The sequence below is a fragment of the Macrosteles quadrilineatus genome, unplaced genomic scaffold, assembly GCF_028750875.1.
Source record: "Macrosteles quadrilineatus isolate MER2022 unplaced genomic scaffold, UCM_ALF_1.0 Scaffold_4__1_contigs__length_99947679, whole genome shotgun sequence".
Classification (NCBI taxonomy): domain Eukaryota; kingdom Metazoa; phylum Arthropoda; class Insecta; order Hemiptera; family Cicadellidae; genus Macrosteles; species Macrosteles quadrilineatus.
The window spans coordinates 6,483,339-6,496,974 of NW_026542597.1; the positions used below are offsets into that span (position 1 = coordinate 6,483,339).

Here is a 13,636-nt window from a genome sequence, read left to right on the forward strand (position 1 = left end):
AAGAATCGCAATACATAAAAGAAAGGAAGAAATATATAATTTACATATTGACACAGAAAAGCTAGAAGTCAAACAGGTAACAAGAGAATTCAAGCTGAAACTAGAAAACAGATTCCAAGATTTACAAAACCTCCAAGTAGAAAAGGATGTAAATAAAAACTGGAGTGTGTTTAAGGAAAGCATAATAAAAACAGTGAAAGAAGTGTGTGGGAAAAAGAAAAGAACCAACAAAAAACCCTGGTTTGATGAGGAATGTGAAACAAAGGTAATAGAGCGAAAGGAGAAGAAAAGGGCATGGTTGTGCAGCCAGTCCACAGAAGATAAACAACAATACAATGAAATAAGTAGAGAAACAAACAGAATATTGAGACAGAAGAAAAGAAGGTACATAAATAGCCTGATTGAAAAAGCAGAAGAAGAGCACAGCAAATAATGCACGAGATTTTTACAAAAAAGTAAGGTTTTTCAAAAAAGGTTACACTCCAAACCCTTATGGAGTGAAAAACAAAGGAGGCATTGTTGTTACAGAAACCCAACAGGTTATAGAAAGATGGAGAGAATATTTCTGCGACTTACTAAATGTAGATGGTGTGGACTTTGCACCAGAAGAAGATAATGATGACGTATACTATCACGTTCAACCAAAGGTTGAGGCACCAACCAGAGAAGAAGTCGAAGCAGCAGTCAAAGCTCTAAAGAGCAATAAAGCCCCGCGCAGAGATGGGATAGCAGCAGAAATACTGAAGAAGGGAGGGGGAGTAGTAATAGGAAAGCTTTGGGAACTGATTAAAATAATCTGGGAGAGAGAAGAAATTCCAGAAGAATGGAGGGAAGCAATAGTAGTCCCCATTCACAAGAAAGGAGAGAAAGAAGAATGTAGTAATTTTAGAGGCATATCACTCCTTAGCATACCGTACAAAGTTTCATCAAAGATAGTATTAAATCGGATCGAAGAATATACAAATGAACTAATCCTAGATCATCAGGCTGGTTTCATGAAAGGCAGGTCCACAATGAATCAAATATTTATCCTTAAAGAAGTCATATCGAAGTACTGGGAGTTTAATAGGGAGTTTTTTGCAATATTTATTGATTTCCAAAAAGCGTATGATAGCATAAATAGAGAGAAACTGTGGAAAAAGATGGACGAATTTGGAATCCCAACCAAACTTATAAACCTTGCTAGAACAACTGTAGCAAATTCCACATGTTCAGTAAAAGTAAATGGGGGAGTCAAATGCAGGGGTAAGGCAAGGGGATGGGCTCTCCACAATCCTCTTCAACCTAGCAATAGAAGAAGCTCTACAAGAAGTGGCAACAATAGATAAGGGAATTTCAATTGGCTCCAGAATTAACATATTAGCGTTTGCAGACGATGTCGTCATTTTTGCAGAAACTTTAGAGGACCTACGCCAACTAACAAAAGTATTTATGGACAAAACAGGACAATTATGACTAAAAGTAAATGATGGGAAAACCATATGCAATTTTCAAGAAATCAAGGTATAGCCCAAGACCCACTGCAGGTAGATGACCATAAATTTGAAAAAGTAGAACATTTTAAGTACTTAGGGGTTATCTTATCCAGGGAAAACAAAGAAGAAATAGAAATTCAAAATAGACTAAATCTGGCAAACAGATGTTTCTACGCTTGCAACAGACTGATGTCCTCTAAGTTACTGTCTAAAAACACCAAAGTTAGAATTTATAAGACAATAATCAGCCCAGTATTATTATATGGAGCTGAAACATGGAAACCAAATAAAAAAGAAGAAAAGAAGTTAATAACATTCGAAAATAAGATTTTAAGAAAAATCTATGGACCAATTTATGAAGGTGGTGAATGGAGGAAGAGACACAACAGAGAACTGAGAGAACTCTACAGAGATCCAGATGTGGTGTGTGAATTTAAGTGTAGAAGAGTTAGATGGGCTGGACATGTTTTACGAAGAGAGGAGCAAAATAAGTTAAAATTAGTTTTACCAAGAAATCCCGAAGGAAGACGACCGAGAGGAAGGCCAAAACAAAAATGGTGGAGCCAAGTAAAGAAAGACATGGAGCAACTAGGAGCAACTGAGGAGGATGCAGAGGATAGAGCAAGATGGAGAGGCTTTGTTGGTGCGGCCAAATATCTTCTTAGATATGCATGACCCTGGGAGTAAGAGTAAGTAAGAGTAAGTGATAATAGTAATTTAGATAATAATTTAATGAAATAAATAAATCCAACTTAAATTTTGCCTATCTGGATTTGTTTCCTAACTTTCATTGATGAATGGTATCTATCAAATCAAGGATGCAATTTTTTCATTCCAGTATGTTTTTTCCTTCGTGATGGCATTATTCATGTTATGCTTAGGTTGTCGGTTACTCATCACTAAAATAAATTAATCACAATTTACTAAAAAATGTCGAGGTATATTTCAAGTTTACATCAAAACTCATCTTCAGCCTCTAGTAAAACATATCAAGTAAATATTATTTACTTGATATGTTGTTATATTATTTACTTATGTATATTATTTACTTGATATGTTGTTACTAGAGGCTGAAGATGAGTTTTGATGTAAACTTGAAATATACCTCGACATTTTTTAGTAAATTGTGATTAATTTATTTTAGTGATGCAATTTTTGTTCTCTTAGTCCTGAAATGGTCCTAGATACTAGAAGGTGACTGTAGAAATCTTAAGGCAAAACAAAAAAAAAAAATATGTCTACTGTCGTTTGGCTCATTTTAGTAAGTGGAAGTGTAAAATATATTGAATAGTTATTGAAGACTGTTTTATTTGTATTTTCTGCTAATTTAAGGCAATTACAGTTTTTCAGAATTCATTTTCCTACTGTTCAGGTATATCCTATCCTCTTCTGCATAACGGATGATAGAAGACTTACCAACTTACTTAAGTACATACCTAAAGATGTTCCAGTCTCCATAAAACATGTAATTAAGTCCAAGCAGTCCACAAAGAGTCGGCATTAAATCTTAAATGAGAGTATAGGTCGAGTTGTACATTAAGTTACAATTCTTCATTGGAAAAACACAGTGTTTCAAATGTTTCAAGATAACCAAATATTTATTTTATATTAAAAGTCCTTGAAGCCTAGACGTTCTAAATCATAAAACAGTTAAAAGAACTACAAAGAAAATTTCTATTCTCACAGTTTACTAGATATTTAAATTAGAATCATTCTGGTTTTTAAAAATTGTGACGCTCAGCGCCACTATTTTATATAGTGCCACACAACTAAATCGCTGGCCTTGCGATTGGCGCGCCTCCTTCGGTCTGCCGCTTGCCTTTTTTCGAGAAACGTCAAGGAGCTACGGAACCGAGCTCTCCTCCGTCTTCGCGTCTTGTCTCTTGCCGCCGACCGTTGGAAAACCTGCAGATCGCCCCCTTGTCATGTCTCCATGTACTTCAAAATTCAGGATAAGTGGTTAATTTATTAAGTAGTTTTGGGATTAAGATGACAGGCTAGTTTAATTATTTAAGGGGAAGCCGGCAGGCTTTTGCCCCATTCGCAGAAATGTAAATTCCAATATAATGATTACCTCGCTTAACGAGGTAATCATTCCTAGACATGTAAAAATCACCACGTTGAAGGTTTAAGTATTAATTCATTCAGGAATCGCCTTATGAGTGCAAATTGGTTCAGTAGCGAGTTAGGGAACGAAATTTACCTGTTTAATCATCATTTCCGTTTTACACTAATTACCGTAGCAGTTTAGTTAGGAAGGTTAGCTATAGTTCTTTTTAATAGTTAAAAATAAGTAATCAAAGCTGGCTTGGCCTGCTTCTGGTCTGGGTAAAGATTTCCGCCCTCTGGTTCCCCAACAACGTTTCCAATTTAATTGTCATTTCAAGATGGTAGTAGAGTACAGCACTTTCTTAATTGCAACATGCTAGGGTCCTCCAGGCCCTAACACCCACAACAGCCAATTACCAACACATTTCACTTAATTACAATCAATACATCACATCACCACAGAATCAATAATCAGTTTTCACACCATCAATCTCACCAAAGGGCCACAAAATATATTTTGAGATGGTAAATAACTCTTCAAGTGTTGTTTGAAATTAACAAAATTAACATTGCTCTTATGGCGGGAAAATCCAAGATGGCCGTTAGCTTTCATGGACTCCCTCGGAGAACAATTCAAAACTACAAAGAACATTTTTAATCCCACATTATACTAGATATTTAAATTATAATCACTTTGGTGTTTGAAAAAATATTTTTGGACGGTAAATAACTCTTCAGCAACTGTTTGAAATGATCTAAGATGGCTGCTAGCCTCCAAGGACTCTTAACAAAATTTGTACAAAAAACCTGGAATCCATGTGCATCACCGGAGCAGTTTTCCTGCCACTCTTCTCGCACGTCCACCAGATCAAACATGAGTCCAGCGTTTGGACCAGCAAACTCAGACCAGAACGGCCGAACTAACTTAGCTTGCTTCCCGTCTCGCTTTGGATATCCTTTGGTCATGCTCCAAAACGAGTAATCGTCAAGAACACGATCATCTATACCTGGTGGTGGTCTGTAAATAAAAGAAGTAGTAAAAAAAATAAAAACTTAGATGAATAACTAATGGTTTGTTATCTTTCTAGCGTAGCAGGGAAACTGTTTTACAAATTGTTGTTTTGTTTTACGTTCATTGTTGCTGATGTTGAGGTTATATTATTTATAAAGTAAAAGCAGACACTTTCCAGCAATAACTTTTCTTCTTCAGGATCTTTAATCCAACCCTATCATCAGATAGGAAGAAAGGTTCCTTCCTATAGGCAAGGGACTTAACGTTAGTACAAACATTGGAATTGACAGAAAACGACAGCCAATAACATTGAAGCAATCAAATTTTAAGTGGCAATTTCAGCAATAATGTCAGTTCAAGCTATTTTATTAATGTGGTCCATTCAAACAAAAATCATAGACTTACAATCCGTTTTAATTAATTCAAGAATTTCAAAGGCTGTAGTGAGTGACCTAACATTCTGTCAAGGAAGATAATAAAATAGTGAAGGTACTATCATAGACAAAACTAACACAAGTAACTTCTCACTCATACCATTGTAAATTTTGAAGCTCGTTTGTTGTGTTTAGTTCATGTTAGTGACACTAGTTACTAGGGTACACAAAATTTTTTTCTGTTATTTCAGGGTTAATTTCCTGATTTGTTCTTTACTGTTTGGTTATATAACTAGGGGACGAGTTATTGTTTATGTTAGATTGTTTTATTTGGTTAAACAAGTTTTTAAATTACTGAAATAACAATAAACAAATTGTATACAAAACACAATCTCCACAGTGCACCGGACAGAACTAACAATAAAATTATCTTCAGCTGATCTATAGGATGAGAAATCTACTAAGGGAGTACCGTATGTTTTATCCATGGTATTATGGGGAAAAATCATTCACTGAAATGTTAACAGTTGCAATTTCTTACCTAAAGTTTTTATACTTCAACCTTCCTGGTAAACTGTTAAAGATGTAGCAATATCCAAACGGAGTTAGAAGTGGTTTAAAGTAGGTGCAACAGTCTCGTTTCCTTCCTCGCCAATAACAGTTTAAGATCAGATCTTTACATGGAATGGCGGCCTGAATGAAAACACAATAATGGAGTGTTAATAACCACACAAACTACATTATCTCTGTTTTGGCTAGGATGAAAATTTTAGTCAGATTTGCAGCATTGTATTTTCCAGATAGACTTTCAATTTAAACTACTTTTTGACCTATGGTCTTAAGATGATTACCTTACAACTCCAGATAGAAGTGGTTTCAAATGTAGATTTTTAGGTATGAGCAAATCTTTTTTATATTATTTGCCACTTAAAAATGATATTCCCTTCCAGACTTTTTGAGGACCCTATATATGACTGTGGTATAGAAAACCTAGTTAATTACTTTGAAATGAAGAGATAACATTATTTTGATTTGTGTTCTTTGACAAAAAAGTTGATGTCCTTCACAATCAAAAATCTTACTGCAACTGTAATGAAAGAATTCTTGATAAGTTAAATGTTTATGAAACACTTAAAAAGAAATTACATAATCTACTGACCTTAAGAATAAATTCAAAAAATTCTTCATCCATAATGTCATCGTAATGCTCAATCCCAAAAGCCATCTTATTGGGACACACCATTTTACTATAAAACCTGTATTTCCTGAAAAATATTATCAATGTTTGACAGAATGCTTAAGAAAGAGGGATAACAATTTGAATGTTGACAAATGTTGAGCTTGACTCTAACGACTATGAACAGTTAAAAGGCTCTTATTTTAATAGATTAGTTCATAAAGGAACACTAAAGGAAGCAGGCCTGGAATGCACAGAGGTGGATCGGCTATATTTATCAGAAGTAAGCCTAATCTAGACTTAACCTGGAAGGCTGTGCCTCGTTTAACTAATTTGGCCATTATGAATGTTTTTGAAGTTAGTGCTTGTTTGCTGGACAATCCTAACATCTTACTAGTTTGCATTTACCGTATTCCTGATAAAACAAACTTTAAAACGTTTTTACATAAATTGAGTGAAATGTTACAAATTGTTAGCTCAATGAATTGTGATATCCTAATTGCCGGTGACTATAACATCGATTTGAGAGACAGTTACTGCCCATTTAAAACGGACTTCAGCAATTTGATTACCAGTTTTGGACTCAACCTCATGTTAACTGGAGAAATTACTCGGCCTAGCTCTGTCAACCTACTAGAGGGCTCCTGCATTGACAACTACTTGACAAATCTGCATCCTTCTCGCTGGTCTGCTGCGGTTATACCAACTACTGCGTCGGATCACTACATGGTGTCTTCTTCGCTGGACTTGGCTGTTGCTGCAGCATCTAATCAGCGTCATAAGGGGCCTACTAGGAGACTTTACCGGAGACATGTAAATAGCAACAATTCAAGTTTATTTAATAGCTACATTAGGACCTCTGACTGGTTTGATATTTACTCTGTATCTGATGTTAATGTTAAAATTTGTCTTTTTATTAATGTATTTTTAATGTATATAAATTGCTGTTTTCCATTTAAAATGGTTAAAATTTCACTACATACTAATATTTCTGCTGGTCATTGGTACACTCACGAGCTTAGGCTATTGAAAGAAAAATGTCTAGATCTATTTCATCTAAGCAAAACAACTGGTTTGGAGGTTCATAAAAATCATTACAGAAGCCACATGAGTGTGTACAACAATAAAGTAAAAGAAGCAAAGTTAGTTTATAATAACAATCGCATTCTTAGAGCCTGTAATAAACCCAAAGAGATGTGGAAAATTATAAAAAATAGTTTATCTATTAACGAGTTACCAGTTATGAAGGCTAACAACAACAATCTTGACGCAGAAGCCTTTAGTTCCTTCTTTGTTGATAGCATTAGTAACTTAGTTGATAATATTCCTAATAATGTAAATAGTATTGATGTATTTTTAGAAAATGTTCCTGTTGTTGATGTAAGATTTGATTTCTCTCAGGTGTCAGTTGAAAAAGTTTTTGATGCTATTAATAATTTAAGTAACAGTACCAGCCTAGACATATTTGGTGTTTCTTCTCAGATGCTTAAAATAAGTAGTGCTTATATCTGTGAAGTTTTGGCTCATATCTTTAATTCATGCATTTCCAGTAATACTTTTCCAGATAAGTTTAAAGTTTCAAAGGTTGTTCCAATCTTTAAGAAGGGGAACAGAAGCATTCCTGGGAATTACAGACCAGTAGCATTGGTTCCCACAGTGTCAAAGGTCCTTGAGAGATTACTTTCATGGCAAATCATCCATTTTTTAGAATCTAACAGTCTTTTGTCCGGTGTTCAGTTTGGCTTTCGAAAAGGCCGGTCAACCACAGATGCAGTGTTAATGTATATTCAAGATACTTTGGATGCGATGGAGTTGAAAAAGAGTGTTTGCTCCAAGTTCTTTGATCTCTCAAGGGCTTTTGACACTGTGTCACATCAATTGTTGTTTAGAAAACTAAGATTTTTAGGTTTTAGTGATAGCGCAGTTGCATTGATGGAATCATATCTATGTGGTAGAAGTCAGGCAGTGTTCTTTGACGGTGTTCTGTCGGATTTGGTGGAGACTCATCATGGCGTTCCGCAAGGGTCGATCTTAGGACCTTTGTTATTTATTATTTATGTCAATGATATGCCTTATAATTTACAGAATGATTGTGTTTCTTGTTATATGTATGCTGATGATGTGTGTCTAAATTTTAAAACTCATAAGGACTTGCAGAATGGAATCACCGTTGGCTCTGTTAATACAATGGTAGACTGGTGTAATGCTAACAAACTGTCTTTAAATTTAAATAAAACACAAGACCTGAAAATTTCTTATGCTAACACAGATTCTCATCAACAACCTGTTAAATTTTTAGGTATCTTAATTCAGAGCAACTTGAAGTGGGAATCACATATAGAATTTCTAGCTGTTAAAATATCCAAAGGTATGTTTATATTAAGAAAATTAAAAAATGTTGTTTCAATGGAAGTTCTGCTTACTGTTTACTATAGCTACATACACTGTCATCTTACCTATGGTACCATTCTTTGGGCTAATTGTGGTTATGTAAAATCTTTATTTGTGTTGCAGAAGAGAGCTATTAGATTAATTGCTGGTGTTCCACCGAAAACTCATTGCAAGCCCATTTTTAGTTGTTTATCTGTCATGCCTCTTAATTGTATATATATTTTTCACTGTCTTATGTATTGTAAAAAGAACTTAAACACTTTGTCTTCCCACTGTGATGTCCATAGTTATAAGACCAGAAACTGTGCTAAACTAAGAAATTATTACTGTACTTATAGTATTACTCAAAAAAGCTTTAAATATTCCTCGATTAAGTTATTCAATCATCTACCATATTATATTCAAGAGTTACCATTAGATAAATTTAAAATAGCTGTTAAGAATTTGTTATTGAAATACTGTTTTTATGACTTAGATGAATATTTTGACAATTGTTTTGACCATTGAAATGTTTTATTAATTTACATATTGACGCAGCCTATACAGCATTGTATGATTTTTGTACATTGTTTTCTCGGAATAAAGATTGATTGATTTGATTTGATTTGATTTGAAGCCTCAAGACAGATAAATAAAAATAATATAGGTGGCTTACTTAAACCGGAAGAAACTATTGATAATAACTCGTATACTGTTTATGATGTATAGAAAGAATAACATCCAAAGGCCAGGAATAAAATTCCTGACATTAATTTACTAAAATTACCAGACGCATGGACAAAATTCCAAAGCTTGAAAATGCAGAAATAAGAGCAGAACATGTAGAAAAGATAGCAAGAAAACTTCATGGTGTTGGAGGTTGAGGAGGAAGTTCATCCGAAAATTGGACAGATTTCTTATTGCGTCATGGACAAAAAAGTACTTATTTAAGAACAGCCATAGATTCTTGGCAATGAAATTAAACGGACACATTTCTGAACAAAACTGTTTATGGACCCAAAACATTGAAAATCTGGAAAATATTGCTAGGATATATCCACAATCTGCCTACACTGTAGCAACAAAATCTTCACAAAATGAATTGACTTTTTCAAAGGGTGGCCAGTCAAAACTAAATCTGAAATGCATTCAACAAGCAATTAGAACATCTTTTTTCCAAATCTATGTTGTTCAGAAGTAAGCAACGAGGAAAATGGGAAATTCTGCATTTATCAGTTAAAAGAGGAGGAATAGGAATAATAGACCCAACAAAGCAGTCAAATTATATGTTTAAATCGTCTGAAGACAGATGCAAAATTCTTACATCATGTTTAAAAGAGAAAACTAAATTTTGTTTTGATTCACATGAATATGCCCTAAATTTGTCGTTAAAGTCATGTTAAGAATAAGAAGTAAAGAAATCCATGGAAGAAGGAAGAATTATTCAGATAGCATTTGGAAACATTCTCAGAAAACCGGCAGAAAATTATAATGCACAAAGCAGGACCTAAAGCAAAACATGGATGCTGGCTATCATGCGTGCCTCTGAAGAAACTTTATCTGGACATGTCCCCACAAGAATTTAGGGATGCCCTTGCTCTACATTATGGGAAAACGCCAGTAAACCCCCTATGAAAATGGCGGATGTCAACAGTGAGCAGTAAATAGGTACAATGGGAACTAAGCTAAAAATAATTGTTCCTACTCAGTATTGCATAATCATAATAGGTCATCTTCTTTTTAAATATCTTTGAACAAACCTAGCTTTTGAAATTTGTAACATAAAAGTAATTGTTGACCAATTAATATCACAAAGCTAGAATAAAAAATAGACATATGTTTAAGTAATTATCAACAAATTACTTACTTATTGTCTACTTCCTTGGCTATGTCAAATACTGATTTTCTGATCGGATAATTTGAACAAACCGCCACAGCCGGAAATGGAATTTCCCAAATTGGAGTGCTTTGAGGGTGGATATCCAAAGAGAAGCTGTGATCCGCCCCTTGTAAATACAAATTGATGACAACATTCCAGCTGGTGTACAAGCAAGTCATGATTATGACCAACCATAGCAATCTAGGGGGAAACAAACAAATATTATTACTACCAAGATTAGGACTCCACTACCATATAAGAATGTAGGATGAGTGTACTATTGAATGAGGGTTTGACTAGCTTTTTTACCGACCAAACGACAATCTGTTTCATTTTGGCCAGGACCAACCGTTGCACCCAATAGTTGACTAGTTTTGAACCAAGACAAAGCTACAAACTTTAAAAAATATTTGGTTTTACATTACCTTTATCAGTTCCAAAAGTAAACTTCGTCGCGAGCTGCCATTGTAAAACACTTCATTACAGGAATATGTAGATCCGCTTGAATAGCTTTGTTCTCATAACACATTACACGACAAACAACATTTACACACGACATGTACAATATAAAAATAAATACTTTTAGTTTGATAGGACTATCACGAATATACAACATTGCCGGTACACGAGCGGGAACACAACCAGAGTTTTGGTCTGTTCCCGCTTCCGCCGAAACATGTAACACATTGACGAAGGTTACTTTTGGTTTTGTAACTAATAAAGGTAATGTAAAACCAAATATTTTATATATTACAGTTCCGGGGCTACTACAATAATTTGTTTACAAACTTTTCTCAGTATCAAACCAGCAACCTGTTGATTACTAGGCCTATGAACACTCAGGTATCCAACTATAAATGGTTCTTAAATAATTTTAAATATTACGTATGAAGAGTACTAATTCCATAGAAGAGATTTCTGTAAAACACACAGTCAACCTTTTTTGGCTGCAAATAAATTTTAAAATAATTAACTTATATTGAACGGGATATGATTGATGGTTTAAATAGGATGACTTTGTCAAACATATTATTTTGTAAACTTTATTGCAATAATTAATTGATAGGCTTTTGATAGTATATTACAATACTAGCCTAAGTGATGTTTTACTATGCGAGCACGACGCCTTGAGCAGGATTTTGTGTGTGTACGGTAAAGCTTACCAGGCAAGTAACGTACAATACTTTACATCATACTACACAGAAACAGGTATCTTCTGTAAAAAGCTTTTTTTTTACCATGCACTTAGTCAGCTGGTGAAATAAACAGGCAATTGCAACTGCTTATTTTATTTTCTGAAATATAAAAATATTAAATATTATAATTTATGTTTTGTCCTACATAAATTGTGTAAAGTGTTTAAAATGTACAAATTTTTCTTACCTAAATAATACACAGAAAAATTAGTACATTTTAAACTCATAACACAATTTATTTGGGACATAAAATAAATTATAAAATTTTTATATGTCACATAATAAAATAGGCCATTGCAATAAGCTATTTATTTCATCAGCTTACTAAGTGTGATACGATAAAAGTACATTACGTTTCTTTTCCGTGTGTAGGTATGGCAAATGGCAACTTTCCAGCCTATCAATATAAATGGAAAAGTACCTGTTTCTGTTGTAGTATGATGTAGCCTAAATTTAATTATAGCAAACCTAGGTACTATTAACTTTCTACAATTCCACTGTAAAGGTTGTTTGTTGGCGCGACACAAACTTAGAGGGAAAGTCCTTACCTTTCTGCTCTAGGAATGGAGGGTTCTCTGATGTATTTCAACCCATGCAAAGATCCACATTGACAATACTCGTCAAGTAGCCCATTGAAATAGTGCTTCCAAGAGTTCTCAGCTTTGGAACCCTTGTTTTGACTTTTTTTGACTACATTTTTTAAAGTTTTCCTACTAGAGGTGGTCTTGAAGTCAGAAGCATAAAACATGTTGTAAGCTTTAAGGCAGAAAAAAAATATTTTCATCTGCCAGCCGTCAGTTGTTTTATGCTTGAACAAACTTGTTAAGTCTTTTGTGATAAGTGAAAACCATCGAGCCAAGACTTGACTGAATGAAACATCACGCTTAGATGCATGTATAAATTGTTGTGCACAACACCAAATAGTTCATGCATGATTGACTCAATATGTTTCAAAAAACCGTTGTTACCTCTCTTATTGTCCTCTTAAAGTGTTATTAGCACTCAATACCAAGAGCCTAAAGATTATATTACTTTACAAAATACTTGAATAACAGATTCCAAAAACCTCCGTAGGGCAACTAAAAACTTAAACGATCTTTATTTATATTAAGGTCCAAAAATCATGTAAAACAACCATTAGAACACCGTTGGAAAAAAAATACAGCAATAAGCTCATAACGTATATGTTTAACTTTCTAGATAATATCTATTGTTATCTAAAAATTGGTATTTAGGCATACGCTGTAGTAACTTTTTAACATAATGTTTACTAACAACTAATCTATTCCTGTATCTGATGTGTAAATTATGAACATGTATAATCTTCATTTTTATCTCCCTATAAACATGTACAATAATTATGTATTTATTTTTTTTTAATTGTTTAATAATGATTTTGTACTAAATAAATAATACAATGGAAATGTATTTAGTGACAAGTGTTTATAAAGTGGTTTCTATTATATTAATAGATAGGAATTTTTGGGAAGTAGAAATCCGCACCACTACATCAAAGCTTTTGTGCCAAAGGCACAACCTACTAGTTTTATTGCAATAATTTGATTTATGCCAGGGCAAAATAAACTCATTTAAAAATCAAATATATATTTACAAAAGTACGTATGCACAAACATTCTTACAGTTACGTTTTATCTGACAAGAATCTCAAAACGAGTTCTTCATCTTCCACAAGAGATAAGCCTGTGTCCGGAGGTTCATCTTCACTGATATTTTCATCCTCTTCTAACCTCTTGACCTTCTTAGATTTTGGTTCCTTTTTAGAGTTTCTTTTTCTTTTTTCCGGCTTCTTTTGAGACCTAAAAAACCCATTGATTTTCCCATATATCTTATGGCATATGTGTATATGGAGCCACCTCAAATTCGAATCTAGACCAAATTTTGACAATACAGAAGCAATCAATCAGAGCTATGTTAAAAATGAACAAAGATGATTCTGCAAAAGAACACTTTAAACGTTTAAGGATCCTCACTGTTTACGGTTTGTATGTTCTTGAATGTATTATGTTTGTCAAAAACAAAATTTTCAATCCACTAATTAAAGAAAATAATCATAACTACAATACACGTAACAAAAATAATTTTG

General features: G+C 33.8%; 1 protein-coding gene across 1 annotated transcript in view; it reads right to left on the reverse strand.

The window, feature by feature from the left end:
* Positions 1-13,120: 13,120 nt before the first annotated feature.
* The window catches only part of LOC128992383 (probable ATP-dependent RNA helicase DDX10), a 30,761-nt gene continuing 30,245 nt past the window's right edge, over positions 13,121-13,636 (reverse strand). Inside the window, exon 13 of the mRNA XM_054415935.1 lies at positions 13,121-13,349. Coding sequence (XP_054271910.1) covers positions 13,175-13,349 — 175 coding nt within the window. The 3' untranslated portion in view covers positions 13,121-13,174. The remainder of the gene's footprint in view (positions 13,350-13,636) is intronic.